The sequence below is a fragment of the Schistosoma mansoni genome, chromosome W (assembly GCF_000237925.1).
Source record: "Schistosoma mansoni strain Puerto Rico chromosome W, complete genome".
NCBI lineage: Eukaryota > Metazoa > Platyhelminthes > Trematoda > Strigeidida > Schistosomatidae > Schistosoma > Schistosoma mansoni.
In genome coordinates, this window is record NC_031502.1 from 8099797 (window position 1) to 8117855 (window position 18059).

The window sequence follows — 18059 nt, forward strand, 5'->3', positions numbered from 1 at the left end:
TTTAACAATATCTGAAATCTGCCTAAAAGAAAGAACTCCACAATATGGAATTTTTAGCACACAAAACTTCAACAAGTGTCTCCTAAAAAAACCAATCACCTGCTGCATACATACATACATGAAATAAGTAAATTAACTATTTGAAATTAAATAAAATGTTTCTAAGGTGATAAAAGTTTATGCAACTTTTAATTGTCAACATGTTTATGAATAAACATTTTTGAATAGGTCATCTCTTCAATCAGTTCTTCATATAGTATATTCACTAGGTACGTTATTTCAGAGCTCTTATACCTTTGCTTAAGTGCATGGATCCTAATATATAGGCGCCTTGTCCTACCAGGAGATATACAAGGAGTGAGATCTGCATAAAGTGGATGGTTAATATTTCATAAGACAACAGTTACCAGGAGTTTGCAAGATTTTAAACGTCTATCCACAACCATATTCATAGTAACTTCAAAAGAGTCTCCATACACCCTACTAACTGCGTTCAGGGAAAGAATAATGGAGAACAGTAAATAATGATAGGTAATATGCAAGAATTTACAAATCATAAGTGTCGAGTAATACTGAAACATAAAGCCTCTTTATATAGTGAGAAAAACGGAAAACTTTGTTCAATATCAATAAACCTTGAGAAGACCAAAAGAAATCAGAGGATAAGTTTGCACTAAGATGAATGACCTTTGACACTATTTTTATCACAAAATCTGCGATAGTACAAGCTTTATGGAATTTCAAGGGGGTGTTTAAGTGTTGTTCATGTCTCAGGCTAAAATTAACAGTTTGACATTTAGGATTATGTGTTAGATCATTAACACTAGTTCGTTAGTTCATTAGATCATTAGTTCAATGAGATACAAGAACTCATTCATTTCAAGAGGAGTCTAAAAATCAGAAACTGGTATATATACTTAAAAAATATCAATTCAACAAAAATTATTGGTCAACCATGTAGAATTTCTAATAGCTCAATTCTTTTTAAAGTATGTAATGATGATGCTGTTTAGAAAGATAATGAGAACTTCACAGTTAAACCATTCAGCTCAGAAAATATAACACTTTGAAATTTTCATCTTCACCTACAAATATTCTCTATTATGTTGAAAAAAAAGATAATTCCAAGTAACGTTTTTGTGACTCACTTTTAATTAATTGCATTATTCCATATTTAATTCGTCATTGCTGTCATAAATTCAGTCAAATCACAAATAAAAAACAGTGTTATTCTCTTGTATGTATACAATCTCTGTATACAATTATTTGTTTCTTGTTTTCAATTTAGGAATAAAAGTCTTACACCTTGTACTAAATGATATATTCATCTTAGATATGAAAATGTTCATCACTGTAGATTTCAGTAACTACTTAAATGATTTAAAAATGTGAATTTTAAGCGATTTTCTTTAATGTTTTTATTCATGTTCTGAACGTTGGTTCAGTTTTACAAGTCATATTATCATCGTTTATTGATATAAATAGTACTAGGATATAAATCAATTAATATATTTGTAATATCCCAATGAGTAGAAAAATTAGATTTTCTGACGTTTCGTGACTCAGTGTAAGCCACTTCTTCAGAGAATAAATAACCAAATTACGATTAGTCCAAGTTTAAATAGTACAATGGAACAACACGAATATTAGGTGATCAGTCGAAAAACAGGTCTTAATAAATCAATGTCATGTCATTTCATTTCGGTCAAGGTGATTCATAAGCGACATGTATGTAAATTTGTGTGTGCGTATGTGTGCACTGTTAATGATGAAAAATGCGTGACCTTTATAATGACAAAGGATGGAGTTTAATTTGTAATGTAATGGTGTGAATTGTAAATAATATCAGCTAGGTGACTAGGATAGATAGTCCAAATAGGATATATGGTAAGGCCTTCCTTTCTATTGAGAGCAAAATTATCAAATCAAAACTTGGTAATAGTACTAGGATAGTTTACCTGAAGAACATTGGTGAGTTATTCGACTTATAAGTTAATTCTGGTTTAATACGAGATAACTTATAAATATTTGAATATTATCGATAAAATTCTTCAGTAAATTTCCTAGTTTGAAAGGAATTATTGTAAAGAACAGATTACGATATTCAATGATCGTATGCCTAAATAGTCGAATTCATTTTTTGTGTTGAAAACGCTGTGACATATGGTAATTTCTTAGACTGTGAAACTGAATGACTCAGATTGGATTCACATAGGATACATCGATTCCTTCATTATTTGACACCTTGTTGACGAATAACAAATAGAATGAAACCTAGATCAAATACGGTTTCCTGAAGACAACGTTCAACCAAGAAACACTGAAACATAGTTTACACAATTTCTATTCACTGAGACTAGTTGCTGAATTGCAACTTGATCTATAAAATTTGATCAACACTAAAGGACTAGACAAGCAAGACTGTTTATTATTCAGTAATCAATTTATATGAATAATTATTGTTCAGTTCTTTTTCATCAGTGTTGGATAAGTATAGAAGTTTAAGACAATACAGTACAACATTGTGTATAAATCGACTCAATTAAATGGATAAGTAGCTCTAACAACTATACTTAACAAAGTGAGCTGCTTTTTATTCAGAGACTATGCAAATAAATCTCAACTTTTAGTGTAATACAATACAGTCAACGGAGGTGAATACATTATACTATTGAAAACAAAGATTACTGATCAATGTACAGTCGAACTTATCAGTTTTGTGTGAACTGTAACTTGCCCGCTTTTGTAAAACAAAGAAACTGTGTAATAGATAATTATTACATTGTTAAGAGGTCAGGTTAAATAAAATTCAGGTAACTATTTCTGAATGAATAATATTTAGTTTATATTTTATATCAAAGACTGATTTTTGGCTATACTACTATAATCAAGTCATTGAACATGAAGATATTAGTAATTCAATATATTGACTTGTTTTGTTTTGTCAGCTTCGTAACCCTCAAAAAGATTTTCTATTTGCAACAATTCGTGGTAGTCCTGTAGAAATGTATTTTAAACGACAAGTTGAATTTGCTACAATGTATCGTGTAATGGAAACAAATAATTATGATTCAGTAGAAGAAGCGATTCAAGTAAGTCCAATCAAATTAATTTTCACATGCAAAATGTTTATTTAAAAATATCAACTTTATAAAACAAATATCACAGTATTCTTTGCATAAAATAACAGCACAGAAGCATGTGGATTCTAGCCAATTAACTGTTTTTAGAGGTAGAAGGACGATATGTACTTTGAGCTAGTTAACTCACATACATTAAGCTAAAACAATTTTTTGTAAAAAAAAGAAGCAGTATCAAATTAATTAGCTAAAATCCTATTGTAAATATAATTAATTGAACTGGACTTGAATCCGCTGACATTGTAAAATTTACATCAATATTTATTTCATACTTCGAAAGATATCTCTCACAAATGAAGTATTAAGAGAAAAAAGTGGTGTATATACAGTTGGTTGATCATTGAGTGAGTAATGCTATGTTTGTCTAGTCCTTTAGTGTTGATCAAATTTTATAGATCAAGTTGCAATTCAGTAACTAGTCTCAGTGAATAGAAATTGTGTAAACTATGTTTCAGTGTTTCTTGGTTGAACGTTGTCTTCAGGAAACCGTATTTGATCTAGGTTTCATTCTATTTGTTATTCGTCAACAAGGTGTCAAATAATGAAGGAATCGATGTTCACCATGGGAGTCGAACCCATATTATAAGTTGGTTTTACAAATAGACTTTTTATAATTTGGTATGCACGTCTGACATTTTAATACTTCTCATCAATAAAAAACACCAAAGAATTTTTTTATGTGTTAATATTGCCACTGTTATCTTTTTTAAACTCTTCCCTATGTAAGGCCATTAAATCTGGTACACTTAAAGCTTTTATATGGGATTCAGCAAGATTAAATTATGAAGTTTCCATTGATTGTGAATTAATAACTGCCGGTGAAGTATTTGGTCGTAATAGTTATGGCTTAGTAATGAAAAAAAATAATCCATGGTTATATGAATTATCACAAGCAGTGTTAAATTTTCATGAAAGTAAGTTGCTTATTCGATCAACACTTTGTGAAAGAAAAGTTTTGATTTTACTGCTCAATAACAACTAATACTGGATTTAAATTTTAGTGAACACAAGTACCATATAGCGATGTAATATAAGTTAAGGAAACACAGAAACTTACGGTGTATCTGTTAGCTTCTGGGTCTTGGTAGAAGTTTACTAAAAACAGATTTACTATACATTATGTGAGTAATATTTTTCAGATAATAAACAAATCTAATCACCATCTATGAACACTGTTATTGACATTGAAGGTACAAGTTTTGTTTTATTCGACACTAATCCCTAAAGCGTACCTGTAATCTTGAAGGAACTTTTGGTTCAGATGAAATTCAAATACAATTTGCTCAGCTTCAGATTATAAGATCTTCCCATTGAGCTATTAGATCAGCTTCAGGCCTCAATTTAGAGCTGAACTATGTACACTTGAATAATCGATATCATATTTGTTAAATTGTTTAGTCACTTAATGGAATTCGATCAGTACTGAATAACTTGAAAAATATGATATTTGTCACTAATCAGTGATCATACATTTCTAACCAATATATATTTAAATTTAAGTGATGAGTTTTAAGCAAAATGAAACGCGTGTTTTTTGAGGCGAGACTATAATTTATGAACGAGCCAGACAGAAGCGTTTGAGGGATTTCAAGGTCACGGCACCTATTTCAGTACCTGATGCTCGTATACGATCGATTCACAGAGAATTTTAGAGAAGACTTGACAATTAAGCGGCTACAACAAATGAGACTACTAAGAAGTTCCTGTGTTTGTAATTGCGGTAATTAAATGACTTGTAGACCTTGTGTGGACTACCGTGATGTTGTCCTTCTATGTAATATATGTTGGAGGAAGACGTTTGCTAGAACAGGAACCTTTATCGCCCGATCCAGATTGAGACTAAGGCATATTATAATAATTGCCGCCAACTGTACAATAAAAGCATCAGTAATATTGGTTGCAATAATCGCAGATGTTACTGAAGCTTCGGCTGTGCAGTAGTATGAGTATTGTAGGGACATATCTACAATAAAAATGATAAACTTACACAACGGGAGTACACACAAACAATAATGAAACTATGTGGTCGAGGCTGAGAGAGTTTTTATGACCTTATCATGGCTCCAGAGACCAACTATTATAGAGCCATATGGATGAGTTCCTCTACATTATGCATTACGATTTTGGAACCTTTGAACCTTTTTCTAACATTGACAAGTTTTTGGAACATACAAAAGAAGTGTATCCACTTTAATTATTTGGTTTTGTACGATATATTTTTACTCTATGCTGACTGTTTACTGATTGGCTAACATTTCTCTAGGTCACTTAAGATTTCTTCAAAGGTCGTCCATAAATTTTAGTCTCGCCCTTTTGGATTTTCAATTACAATCATGTATGAGAAAATAATTTTGATGTTTTAATATTAAAACGATTATTAAACCACATGAAACTTTAACTCAAAATTAGATTATATATTATTTTTCAATTTTGTGTATGAACCAGTTCGAAAATAAAAATTTATGTTGAATGAGAATATTAATATACTACTGACATTTTTTCCGAATTAAAAGTTTCCTAAGGTCTGTTGTTTGAATTATAAGTATAAATTGAATATCAGGATTTATTATTATGATGTGCTGCTTATGGAGATAGCTAACAAAAATTAATCTGATGAATTAAACTTACTTATTATAAGTTTGAATAAGGTATTTTAAGTCTCCATTCCTTCGAGTTACATTTTAACTAATCAATGTACGGTTTATCATTAGCATCATACTTGAGTAGCACATAGCTGAAGAGCTTACTTTGATGTGAGAATAATAATCATTCAAGCAGATATTCCACAGAAATGTATGTAAACTCTTAGGAAAATAATATGGAGCAATAATTGACGGAGTTATCTACCGATAGCTCTTCTGTTATCAAAGTAAAATCCATCTACATTGAAAGTCAAACTGGCTTTTTCCAACTTGTCGACTATTTAAAATATTTATTATTTACTTGTTTTAAAACTAGTCAATGACTGGATTTAATTCAGTTCCTCACAGTTAACTAGACATGAATATTTAAGCATAATATGCATCAATAAAATAAACTGAAATAGTTAATATGTATATGGATAGTAGTTATCTTGATGTCTTTTAGTGATGTTCTGTTCTTCGAAGTGTATACTCTAACCAGGAAGCTTTCATTAAACGATTTATACGAAATCAATGCACTAAAAGCATCCACTAGGGCATCAAATCTTCAACATTACTTTTGCGTCTTTGTGACTCAGAAAACTTGACCGAACTCTGTCTTTCTTATAATTATATATTATTCCACGATTGATTGAGTTTAACACCAATATTTAGAACCCCTGCTATTGAAATTCAAACTCAAATTAATGTTTATCTTCAACTATCATGTTTCGAACAAGAAGTTGTCACTATGAATTCAAAAGGTTTTACGAAAAATTGCATACAGTTCGAGTTATTATCAAATGCTTGGTGTCGTCAATATTATTATGCTAAGTTGATAAATATAAAATATTTCTTTTCAAAGAATTTGCTTAGATGGTATTATCCAACATTTTTGAGCAAATAACGAGTGTGTAACGTTGATAGCATCTTATAGTTATTATATTTCCGTTTTGAAAAAAAACAGTTGGATCACTTCTTGGTTTAGCAGATGTGGCAAATCATATGAATGAGAACAGGTGAGGCTTGTACAATCTTGAAAACTTATAGACTCTGAAAATGTGAACCACTGAGTACCGACTCAGTGGTGTCAAAATAAAATGTCGGATGAAAGATATGAAAGGTCCGGATTTCAATCCTTGGTGGGGTCGTAGATGAAAACTGCTACCAAGATAAAACAGATATCAGGCTACTCTTGATTTCGATTGGTTGCCTGTCTACAGTCATGGTATGATGTCAAACTATAAAAAGAAACATATTTCGTGTGAGATTCGTGTATTCACTATGGATCTGAACCTTGTTCTATGACTTTCTCTTACCTTCTATTCGTGTTACATTTTAATTCCATTCTTTGATATTTTCTACGGTGGAATTGTTTAACCAGATTATTTTTTTGTCTTTATATTGTAGTACCTTATACCATGTCAGGCCCACATGTGTTGCTCTAGCTTCCGGACAAACCAGATTACTCGTTCTCCTTGCTTCACATTTTGACCTTGTTATTACTCTCTTATTAGCCTTGAATGTTTTTATACGAGTGCATGTGTGTGCATTGCTCATCCCTCTCATCACGTGTCTGTAGCTTATTTTTGTCTGACTAGAAGTACTGAGTCACGGTTGATCGAATCTTGTCTGCCTACTCGCCCTCTGCGCTTCTCTTAGCCTTCCCACTTTTCATTCTGAAAGTCTATCATCGAGTGTACAAAATATACGTATTCGGAATTTATTTTCGTATTTGACGTATTTTATTTTGCTATTCACTAATGTGAATTAAGTCGGTAATCGTATACGATGGTAGCCTGGAAGTGTATTTTTATAACATCAACATACAATCTAATTGGAGACAGAATGAAGGGCTACAAAAATATAAAAAGAACAAATGAGTTGATTTGTTATAAATAAACAAGTAAATATTTTAAAAATAAATAGTTTTGGGACAACTAGTTCAGTGGTGGTTTCAGTAAAGAAAGTAATATATCGTCCGTAAAAACTACAAAAAATATTCCACATCTTTGACAGAACATTTTAATAGCACTTAATGCTTGTAATCTGATCCATCTTTGATATTTTAATATATTGTTTATTTTATTTCTTTTTTTGGTGAAATTAAAAAATATGTTAACTAGGAGGTATAATGGAAACATTGGATACAAAATGGATACATATCAAATCCAATAACTGTGAACGAACGGAATCAAGTCCAGCTACTTTAGGTTTAACCAATATGGCTGGTGTATTTATCATGATTGGTATGGGGTTAGCAGCTGGAGCTATATTGACATTTGTTGAGGTATTGTGTGCGAAACGTAGATGTGAACAAAAGAAAAAACATGAACTATCCACTGCAACAATGCAACAATGGCGAGATACTGTGCAGGTAAACTTTATTGTTATCGTTAACCTTTCTTGAATATAGTCACTAGTTTCTGTTTGTATAATCAAGATAATACTGTTAATTATAATTTCTCTAGATAATAACATTTTTTCAATGCATCTAGCTGTCTATATGAATTTAAAAAAGACAAGAACAGTTATAATGACGAGAAATAAACTAATAATGTTATTTCACTTTTCTTGTCATCTGCGACTTGAAATAGATTTACAATGGGTATCAGCATTGAATATAATGAACTTTTGATATATATATATATATATATATATATATATATATATATATATATATATATAATGCACAAATCGCCTCAAATGGGGACAGGGCTGGTGACATTCAGTTAAAACCAAAGCTTGTTTTCATTGAATTCATGGACCGATTTAAGTTGGAAAACCATTGGTAAACTTGAGAGAACTGTGCGGCAGTTCCGTCTTAATATGAGACTCCTGACCAGTGTGCATCCACGATCCCGTAACCATTTAACTTCTAGACCACTGAATCAAGACCATATGGTGTACAGGTTTAACTTCAGTCAGTCCACAATACTGAGCGACAAACTTCTATCGTCTTTAGTGGGCACCTTCCTCACAGCCAGCACGGTTGAACACCACTGGTCACAGCTCCTCACTTAAAATCCCGGAATTTCCTGTCAAAGCCAGTCACTAGTGATCTAGAGGTTGAGAATTCGCTCGCGAAAGCGAGGGTTTGAGGTTCAATTTCTGCTTACGTGTTGTAGATGCTCACTGCCCAGGAGTTCCATACCAGGACGAGAAGGCAGTCTAGTTCTTACATGTTTTCAATGATGATCTAACACTGATTGATGCATGATTTCAATGCAATTCAACAATCTTCACGACGTCAAACTGACGAAATTTATTTTGACTTATTACTTTCGTTGGTATCTTTCTTACTCTTTATTTTTTTGATCCCCACCTATAAGTAATCGTCTTCTGTATTTCCTTGCACATTCACACACAGAAGCGTCAAAATGACAGATATTTTTTGAACGCTACGGATAAACAAATGCAATTATGTCACAATACAGAAATATCCTTTGATGATGTCATTCACCACTCAGTTGCTATTGATAAAAATAATTTAAACTCATCTGCTATTTATTCTACTAATATGAAAGATAAACAATCAAATAATCCCAAACCTAATTTCTCAATGAATATGAAAGAAAAATATTCAGTCATAGAAGATGATTTATTGTCTACTAAAGGTCGAATAAACCGTAAGCGTAAAGCTAGTGATTATAGCTGTGATGGTAATGATGATAGTGATGATGGTGACAATGATGCGTTAGACAGTTCACTATCTTTTGCTTTGCACGCCTCACAAAATAATTTGAAACAAATAGGTGAAAAGTATTGTGTTACTACTTACCGTTGTGATCAAGTTAACAATTATGAGAATAATGATAAAGTTGAGCTGGAAAAAGAGCAAGAGCAAGTAGGACAGGAAGGTTACGAAGAAGAAGAAGAAGAAGAAGAGTTTAGTGAACTCATACATCGTTCTGGTACTGTTACTACTCATAATAATATGAACAATATCAATCATTACCAAAAGTCAAATATTATTTCAGCTGTATAACACTTTTCAGGACAAAATAGATATAATTATAAAAAATCAGTCAATTATTTGAATTCATGAACTATTCTTCGCATGAACGTATTATCATACCTTAAATAGATTTGTTGTCATTATTACATAATTAGGTTTGCAATGACCCATTCTCTAGAGTTTCACTGACATCAATCCATTTCAATGATCGTTCTACATTCAAACTTATTCAATGTTGTTCTGTTTTAATTTTATGTTACTTTTAGAGTACACTCTTCAGATTATATATCAACATATATTTAAAAATATTGTTTATCTGTATTAACCTGGTTGATTTTAAACACTGTGATTATATCTGTGTTCAATAATAATGTAGAGTGTTTACTTAGAAAACCATATCGCCTACTTTCATTCCTTTTTCGTTTGTCTCACTATTGAAAAATTATGCTTTGTTTTATTGGATATTTTAGAAGAAATATATATTCATGTATTGTTATTTGACATTTCAAATTCATAGACTTTGATTTTGCTTTTTCACTACTTATAAAGATTAAAATGAGATAACAAAGTTTGACGTCGCCAGTTTATATGTGATTTTTTTCATTTCCTTAAAATAACTGTGTTGTATTGTCTTTATTGTTTAGTTTAATGACATAACTGTCTTTTCGTAGATAAATGATTTCATGACAGCTGTTTATTTTGTCTGGACATTGTCGCTCTTCATTTTCAGTATGAAAGTTGAGGAGACTGTCGAATTCTCTATAAGATCACGAAGAAGGTACAGAGTGAAGAATATAAGAATTGGTAACAAAATAGTGCAAATTGATTGAGGTTAGATATGTATACTGCCGAATCCCAGATCATTTGTCTAGAGGTGAAGCATTCCGTTACAAGACAGGTCGTTGGTTCGACCCCAGGTGGTGGCATCACTAATTTTTACTGTAGAAGAGTCCCATATCAGGAGGAAATAGCTATCCATAGGTTTCAGGTTAACCATGGCTATCTAATCTAGATCGGTTTGTAACCTCTATCAAGCTTTTTATTTGTTGGTCATTTGAAATGTGATCATTTGCACACGTATGTCTATTTAGATTGATTTTAAATCGATGGTATCAAATTTTACTAAACATTGATTACTAATTATTATTACACGTTGTTCTTTACTCTGTGTTTTGATCTGAAATTAGTCACCTATATGTAGAAACGGAGTAATCTTCTTAAGTAGTATTGCAAAATCATCGATTACATAGCCTTCAATTGAATATGAATCCATACTTATGAAATCGAATCGATAACACTTAAGTTTATATTAATTTATATAACAACTTACAGTCAGTAATCATGAAGTTGGAGTAGAAGTGTCATGTTTAACCGATGGTTTGTTGGAGGCCTTGAAATTCAGTTTTCAGGATTTCAGTCTTGAAACTATAAAAATTATGATTGCACATTGTTTTAGAACTAAAGAATAGTACTACAGGAATTCAACAGCATCTCATAAAGTAACGTCTCTTGTTATGCACACCATGACACGGGATCACATCCCAAGGGATTCGTTAGTTTTTTCCAATATTTCAGTTATGGTTTTCTGACGAGTGTCAGTTGTCACGAAAGTCAGGTTAGTTGCTTCATGTTGATTACTTGAAATAGTTACACGTCCAACAGAAGCCTGCTTATGTGATTTGCCCCCAATCAATATATCATGAGGCTAAATTTTCAATATTGATTCTGAATTTCTACGTACAGTTCATAAATATACTTTACCTTCTCGTATGAAAACAAACATTTACCCTATTACTTGGGACTTCACTATATTTCGATAATCATAAAGTGATAGATACCAATTTTTCCCGAAAATCAAATGGTCAGTAAACATTAGATTGTCTTTAAGTGTCATCAAGCAATATAGCGTTCGATGATTAATTCACTTCTTTCGTTAAGTAATTATTTCACTTCCTTATCGAACTTTACCAGTCACCTTAACAAATAAGTAAGTTTAAATTAAGGATGATATGATAAATTCTTTATGCATATTATTATTTTTTTGATCAGGGACAGATATCAATTGGAAAATCAATGAAAATCAAGATGAACTGAACAGTTATTCTGTTCCAAATTTACGGACTCTATAAGAGTGTATATTTGGAATTTCATGCACAATAATATCAGTTTGTAATGACAGCCATTTATTCAAGCTCCACAGTTTGCTTCGAAAACCTATAAGTATATAATATTGTCATTCTCACTAATGACTCGATTTGAGATGGATTTCTCGAGACTTTAATATGAAGTCTTTGTTACCAAAATAATCCTTTTTGAAGTAAAATATTTATTATACATAACATCATAGGATTTTCATGCTCTAATAAGTAACTGATTGAAGAGAGATATGGAGATCATTTTATTATGAATCAACTACTTACCGCGAGATCTGAAGGTCAAAAATTCGATCATGTTCAGGATTGAGTTATTATTGTGCAGACTTGTCGTGTAATATGGAGATAAACAGTGAATAATAACCATACCTAAAAAATAAAATACTAAGTATCAGTACACCACTTATCAATTTAACTGATGTTCATATGATGCAAAATAAAAGAAATTATATATTTGGAAAGCATACTACTTGCAAATGTGGAGTTCTATTTGTTATTATAATTAGATACTTTTATTAGGTAAAACTAAATCTTACCTTAAAGTCATAATTTCTCGGTTTGTAGACTGATATTTGTCTGAATGATTTCATTTTCATACAATAATTAGTCAACTTCATGTTCATTTTCAAAAACACTTTCACAAAAACACTATAATAGTCTAAGCACGACATTACAATGTATTGGTTTTGATTTTAAACAATCCGTGTTAGCTATCCTAAAATACTGGGTTATACTACCTTGTTTGTTTGGTATTTCTTATAAAAAAAGTCTACAATAAAATTAAAAAACTATCGTATGCACCTTAATAGGTTTTAACTTACTTCTTTGGTCAGCTGACACTAAGCTTCGTAAAGTTGTACATATCTCAAGTAAATTTCAATTCGTCTTTTTAATAGATAAACAAATAATATGAGACTTTTCAATAAGGTTTTCAGTACCAATTGTCCATACCTGAAGAAGCATCGGAAGTTGGTAAGTGCCAAACAAATGTAACAATAATTCTGGTAAGGCACTCCTCGTCAAACACATCTATAATTACACATCTATTTGCTGCATCATGATTTTTCAGAGATTCTTAAACTGATATCAATCGGCGAAAAAATATGATTTTCAAACAGAATAATTATCATCTATCCTGAGACAATCAATTATAAAGTGACAATAATAATAATAATAATGACATTTTCACGTTTTTTTCTAAATGTCGTCAATTTTACACAACGCATATAAACATGTAATGTATTTTTCTTGAAAGTGATACCGTTTTGACCTACACAACTAATTTTACTAAAAATAATCTAACAGTCTACTTTACTCATCAATTGATCAAAAGCACTTGAGAATATATGAGAAAATATTTTTTAAATTGTAAATCATTGTCAAAAAGTTGGTTATCGTTTCTTCAAGTAAAACTGCTAGTCTTCCTTAACTTATAATTTTTATATTGTAAAAACGTTTCTCATAATAAATTGAAGAGAATTTTATCGATTAGTGAATTTTGTTAAGCATTTCAAAATAAAATTAAGTTTGCTTGAAGACAAAGTTTTTCGCCCGACTTATTATATAAAATGGTTGTATGTTTTAGGCATTACTCGACATTTGCTTCTGTGAATACTTGTCTGATAGCTACTGTCCTTTAATGTCCCTCATTATTCTTTCCTGAGCCTTTAAGAAAAGATTTCGCTGAGGTGCAGATAAGACTGATGACACCTAGTAGAGCATATAGTAAATACCTTAGTACAATTAGAATTATAGTAGCAGAGATGTTTGAAATCTTTCAAAAAGCGGCTAGGTGCTATTTTATCAAATACAAACCACTAATACTATTCGTATATTTCCCTTGTGTATCTGACAGAACAAAATGCAGATATATTAGGCTAAATATAAACAAAGTGCAAAAGCTTAACAGTACTGTATCTAAACTACATACTATACAAGAAACAGGCTGTATGAACCGAGTTATTCAAAACTTGTGATTATGAACCTATTTTAATTCAGTGTTCTATGGATTCGTATTACAAATGTTTCGTGTAAATTTAATCAATTAAAATATAAAAGGTTAGTAACTTTCAAATATTAAATAACGTTTTGTTACTACTGATATGACGTTTAAGTAGTCTATATCTATTCGATAAGTTTTCCACCAGCTCCCAGGTGATCATACTGATGGAAGGTGGATAATGAAATTATCAGATACGGTGATAATTTTAACCAATATATATTATATGAAAGTGTCAAATAAACATCCAACGACCATGAAGCTAATCAGTATGGTAGTCATTTTTAATAAAAAAATTCACGAGTGAGTAATGTTGACTAAAACATGTTCATTTATAAATAATGAACTAAACGTTGATAATTACTAATCATCAAATATATTTGTCCCTTATTAAACACAATTGGACAGTGGCTAGTAATGGATCTCAGCACGCGCTTTTCCTCCCATTTGATAGCTAGTTTTGTTCATCTTAAATTTCATCTTACAAAAAATAAATAATTTAACAATATCATGAGGCCGTATCAAGAAACAAGGCTAGTAAACATACGATGCTTTCTGTATGTACAAGTGATATTTACCCCGTAGATAAAACTTTGGAAGAGCTGACCAAGTTCAGATATTTTGATAACCAGATGAATGAATTGTTTTTTCAAATAACATCAATGAAAATAAACACTTCAGAGTATTAAAATTTTTACTTCAAGTTAAAAATATTGAGGTATCCATATTACATACGTTTAGCTATTACTTTACAGCGAAACAAGTTTTCGATGTTACATCAATCACCGATATACTGAGATTATATTATTAAGCTACAGTTTAATGCTGTAGAACACATAAATCATTTATGCTATGCATTATATAGAATAACTGACTTATTTCACGCTGTGACTATATATTTCCTATCAATATCACTGAATGATAGTACCATTACATTGCTTCAGATTGTCAAGTAGAATATATATATATATAAACCTAAATTTTCGAAAATATATTTTATTGCAATACAAAAAGCTTTTTTACTGTGTCTACCAAAATTTCTAAAACAATTGTTTGGGCACAGTTGGTATCAGAAAGCTATCACCTTTTTCTTCAGTGCACATAATTCATTTGAATAACATATTAATTACCAGTGAAAATAAGAAAACGTAGTTTTCGCTAGTATTTAAATGTAAACAACTGTAATGTTCAACACTTTAATGGTACTTCAATGATCCTATTTCATCAATATACAACCAATAAGAAAATTTGAAAGACATGTTCATGTAAAATTTCCATCACACCATAAATGATGCTTAGAACAAGGCAAACCTAATTACTTTTTATTAAGAAAAAAATGTACTCAGGAGATGAGAAACAATATAATGTGTGAAAATTATGTAAAAGACGATAAATCTTAATTAAAACAATCAAAGCAAACTTTCTCGACTAATAAGCAAAATTCTCAATGAAAATGTATTGCTTCATCTATACGGACATATTTGCAACTGAATGGATTGTAGCTGAAAACATTTATAACTGTTACTGATTGTATAATTCTCAATAATCTTCATAGTATATGTATATTTACTGTTTAATATGTAGTTGACATTATGAATTGAATGTAACTGGAGAAAATCAGTTAGCATGGGGAACTTGGTTATTCCCTGAATCGAATTCCTCTTCATTCAACATTCCTGACCTCATCAACAATAGAACCTCAAACATTTACAACTCACTAGCAAACTAAACTGAATATACACCGATTTTTTATAAAAATTGTTTTATGTACTTTCCGCATTACAGAAAACTCAGCTGGAAAATGAAGTAACAAAACAACACAAATTTATCTCCACCATCTCATAACCAACAGTTCATTAAACACATGACACTAACACAGTTGAAATCCATAATCTATATAATCACAATTCCTTTAAACAAAATAAATCTTTCTATCACTTTTTTAAGTGTCTTTCTTCAGTACTATCAAATTAACAGTCACATCATGATGATAGAAAAAAATTCTAGTTAAAAGGTAATGTGACTGGCTAATCAATATTTTAAACACAATAATATTAAATAGAATGGTCGGTTTCATTTTTAGAAAAAAATGTGTGCACCAAACACAATCAATAAAAATTAAATATAGATACTAATTTTATGGTTACTCAATCGATTTTTTATAAAATCACTGAGATTATCAATAAAGCTGAACTGATAATTAATTGATGTAGTTTAGCCCTACCAATTAGATTTTGAATAACAGAATCATTTACTATCTGAAAGAATATGTAATTGTATTGTTATTTCATTCGAGTTAAATTCAGACAGTATGGTTAAAAGTTATGTCGTAGAAAATGAATGATTAAGCAAAACTTAGATGTGAAAGGTATAAAATAAAACAGTTATTGAAACAATCAACTTTACTAACAAATCATATCTGTTGGTTGAAAGCATTTGTAGCTCTTTTACGAGATAGATTAATTCAATTATAAATCTATGGTTTGTTTACTAAATACACAGTTAAAGGTCAGATATTTCTACAAATTATAGTATCTTAATTTGGACAAGATTACCCTATCATTTGAAAGTGTTTAATTTCTTTTTATATTAAATTGATAATCACAAAGCGATTTCTTTCAGTAATAATCAGCTAAATTATGAATGAATTTAGAGTCAATTGAACTTGAAATATGAACTGTACACAACTAGTTTTTTAAATCAAAAGGTTACCTGACCAAACCGTTTTTACTAATACATACACGCAAATATGAAGTCATTCTTAACAATATTTTTTTAAAACATACTCTTAATGTGCCAATTAATTATCATATTAATGTCTTCTATTCTAAAATTGACCAATCAGAGATTGCTCTAGTAGTCATTTAAGGTCAATCTTATTGGTCTATAATAATTCAATCAAACTGAAACTTGAAAATCTTCATTTTTCGTGCACAACTCATTTGGAAGGACCAGATCAATATTAGCTCTATGTACACATCTATTTTAGGAATCAAGAATCTATCGTCACATTTTCGGCAAAATATGGATTAATCATTAACATTAGTGTTTTTATTGTTATATTTGCTGTTGGAATCAAAATGTTATTATTTGAAGGAGAACCAGCTTTATTCTTTTTATTCATTATATCAACATTGAGCTTATTAATTGGTGGTTGCTTATGGGGATCGGGTGAAGATGAAGGTGCAGTAACTAAAATGACTATTGGGATCGTAATATTTACTGTAGGATGTGCTACTACTGTAGCATTTTTTGTCACATACACTTTAAAACAAATTAGAAAAAAACGGAAACGCAAAAAGGAAATTGAACGTATTTTACAATTAAAAGAAGAAGTCAATGCATATGAAATATATAAACCACAAATGAGTAAAATGACCGATGAAGGTTATGATAATGTAGGTTTAGATCATAATGAACGGACAACAACTCTTTAACTTTGAATAATTTTCAATAACAGCATAATTACATGAACGTTTTTACAGAATATATCTATTGCAAACTTTTAAAATTTATTAATAGCGCTATTGTCTGTTGACTATTTGTTTAAATTATGTCTTTTCCCATCTTTTGCTAACTATTGACTACTTTCAATGAAAATCAAATGAGAATGTTAATAATAATTCGAACCTTGTGATAATTTCTTAAAATTGGGATTTCAACTATTTTCTACAAACATTTCCCTACAATTTACTTCTGGAACGTTTATACCGATCTTAATATGCATCTTTAATCTGAGTATTTGTATTAATCTCCACTGAGTGGAACGATTCCTATCTTTTATAAAGTACACTTTAATTCCATGGCTGTGATTCTTTACTTATTTACTGTTTTAAATTTTTATGTATATTTTATGAGATATAAAGTTTTTTTTAACCATCAGAGTTTTTTTTTGAAAGCAAACTTATATACAAAACTAATAGCTAGTAAGATTAGTTTCCCATGTTCCTATTTGATTTATGAATGGATTAGTGAATATATTCTGCGATCACAACTGTATGAAGTGTGACAATATATTCTGAACAGACAATCATAAATGGTAATCTCTGGTAAAGATTAAAATTACGTTTCTATGAACGTGTACATTATATTTAACTAATATTAACAACGTATTACTAGTCAAATTATACTTGATTATTTGACCTCTGAGTGAGTCATAGGTATATACTTTTTGACTTAATTACCAAA

The 18059-nt window shown here is 30.3% G+C and overlaps 1 protein-coding gene across 1 annotated transcript in view; it reads left to right on the forward strand.

The window, feature by feature from the left end:
* The window catches only part of Smp_126350 (putative glutamate receptor, NMDA), a gene marked incomplete at both ends in the record, with an annotated part of 34962 nt that extends 17654 nt beyond the window's left edge, over positions 1–17308 (forward strand). Inside the window, 7 exon segments of the mRNA XM_018800109.1 lie at positions 2949–3092; positions 3868–4054; positions 7888–8138; positions 9132–9390; positions 9463–9608; positions 10391–10497; positions 16861–17308. Coding sequence (XP_018653955.1) covers positions 2949–3092; positions 3868–4054; positions 7888–8138; positions 9132–9390; positions 9463–9608; positions 10391–10497; positions 16861–17308 — 1542 coding nt within the window.
* Positions 17309–18059: the final 751 nt, after the last annotated feature.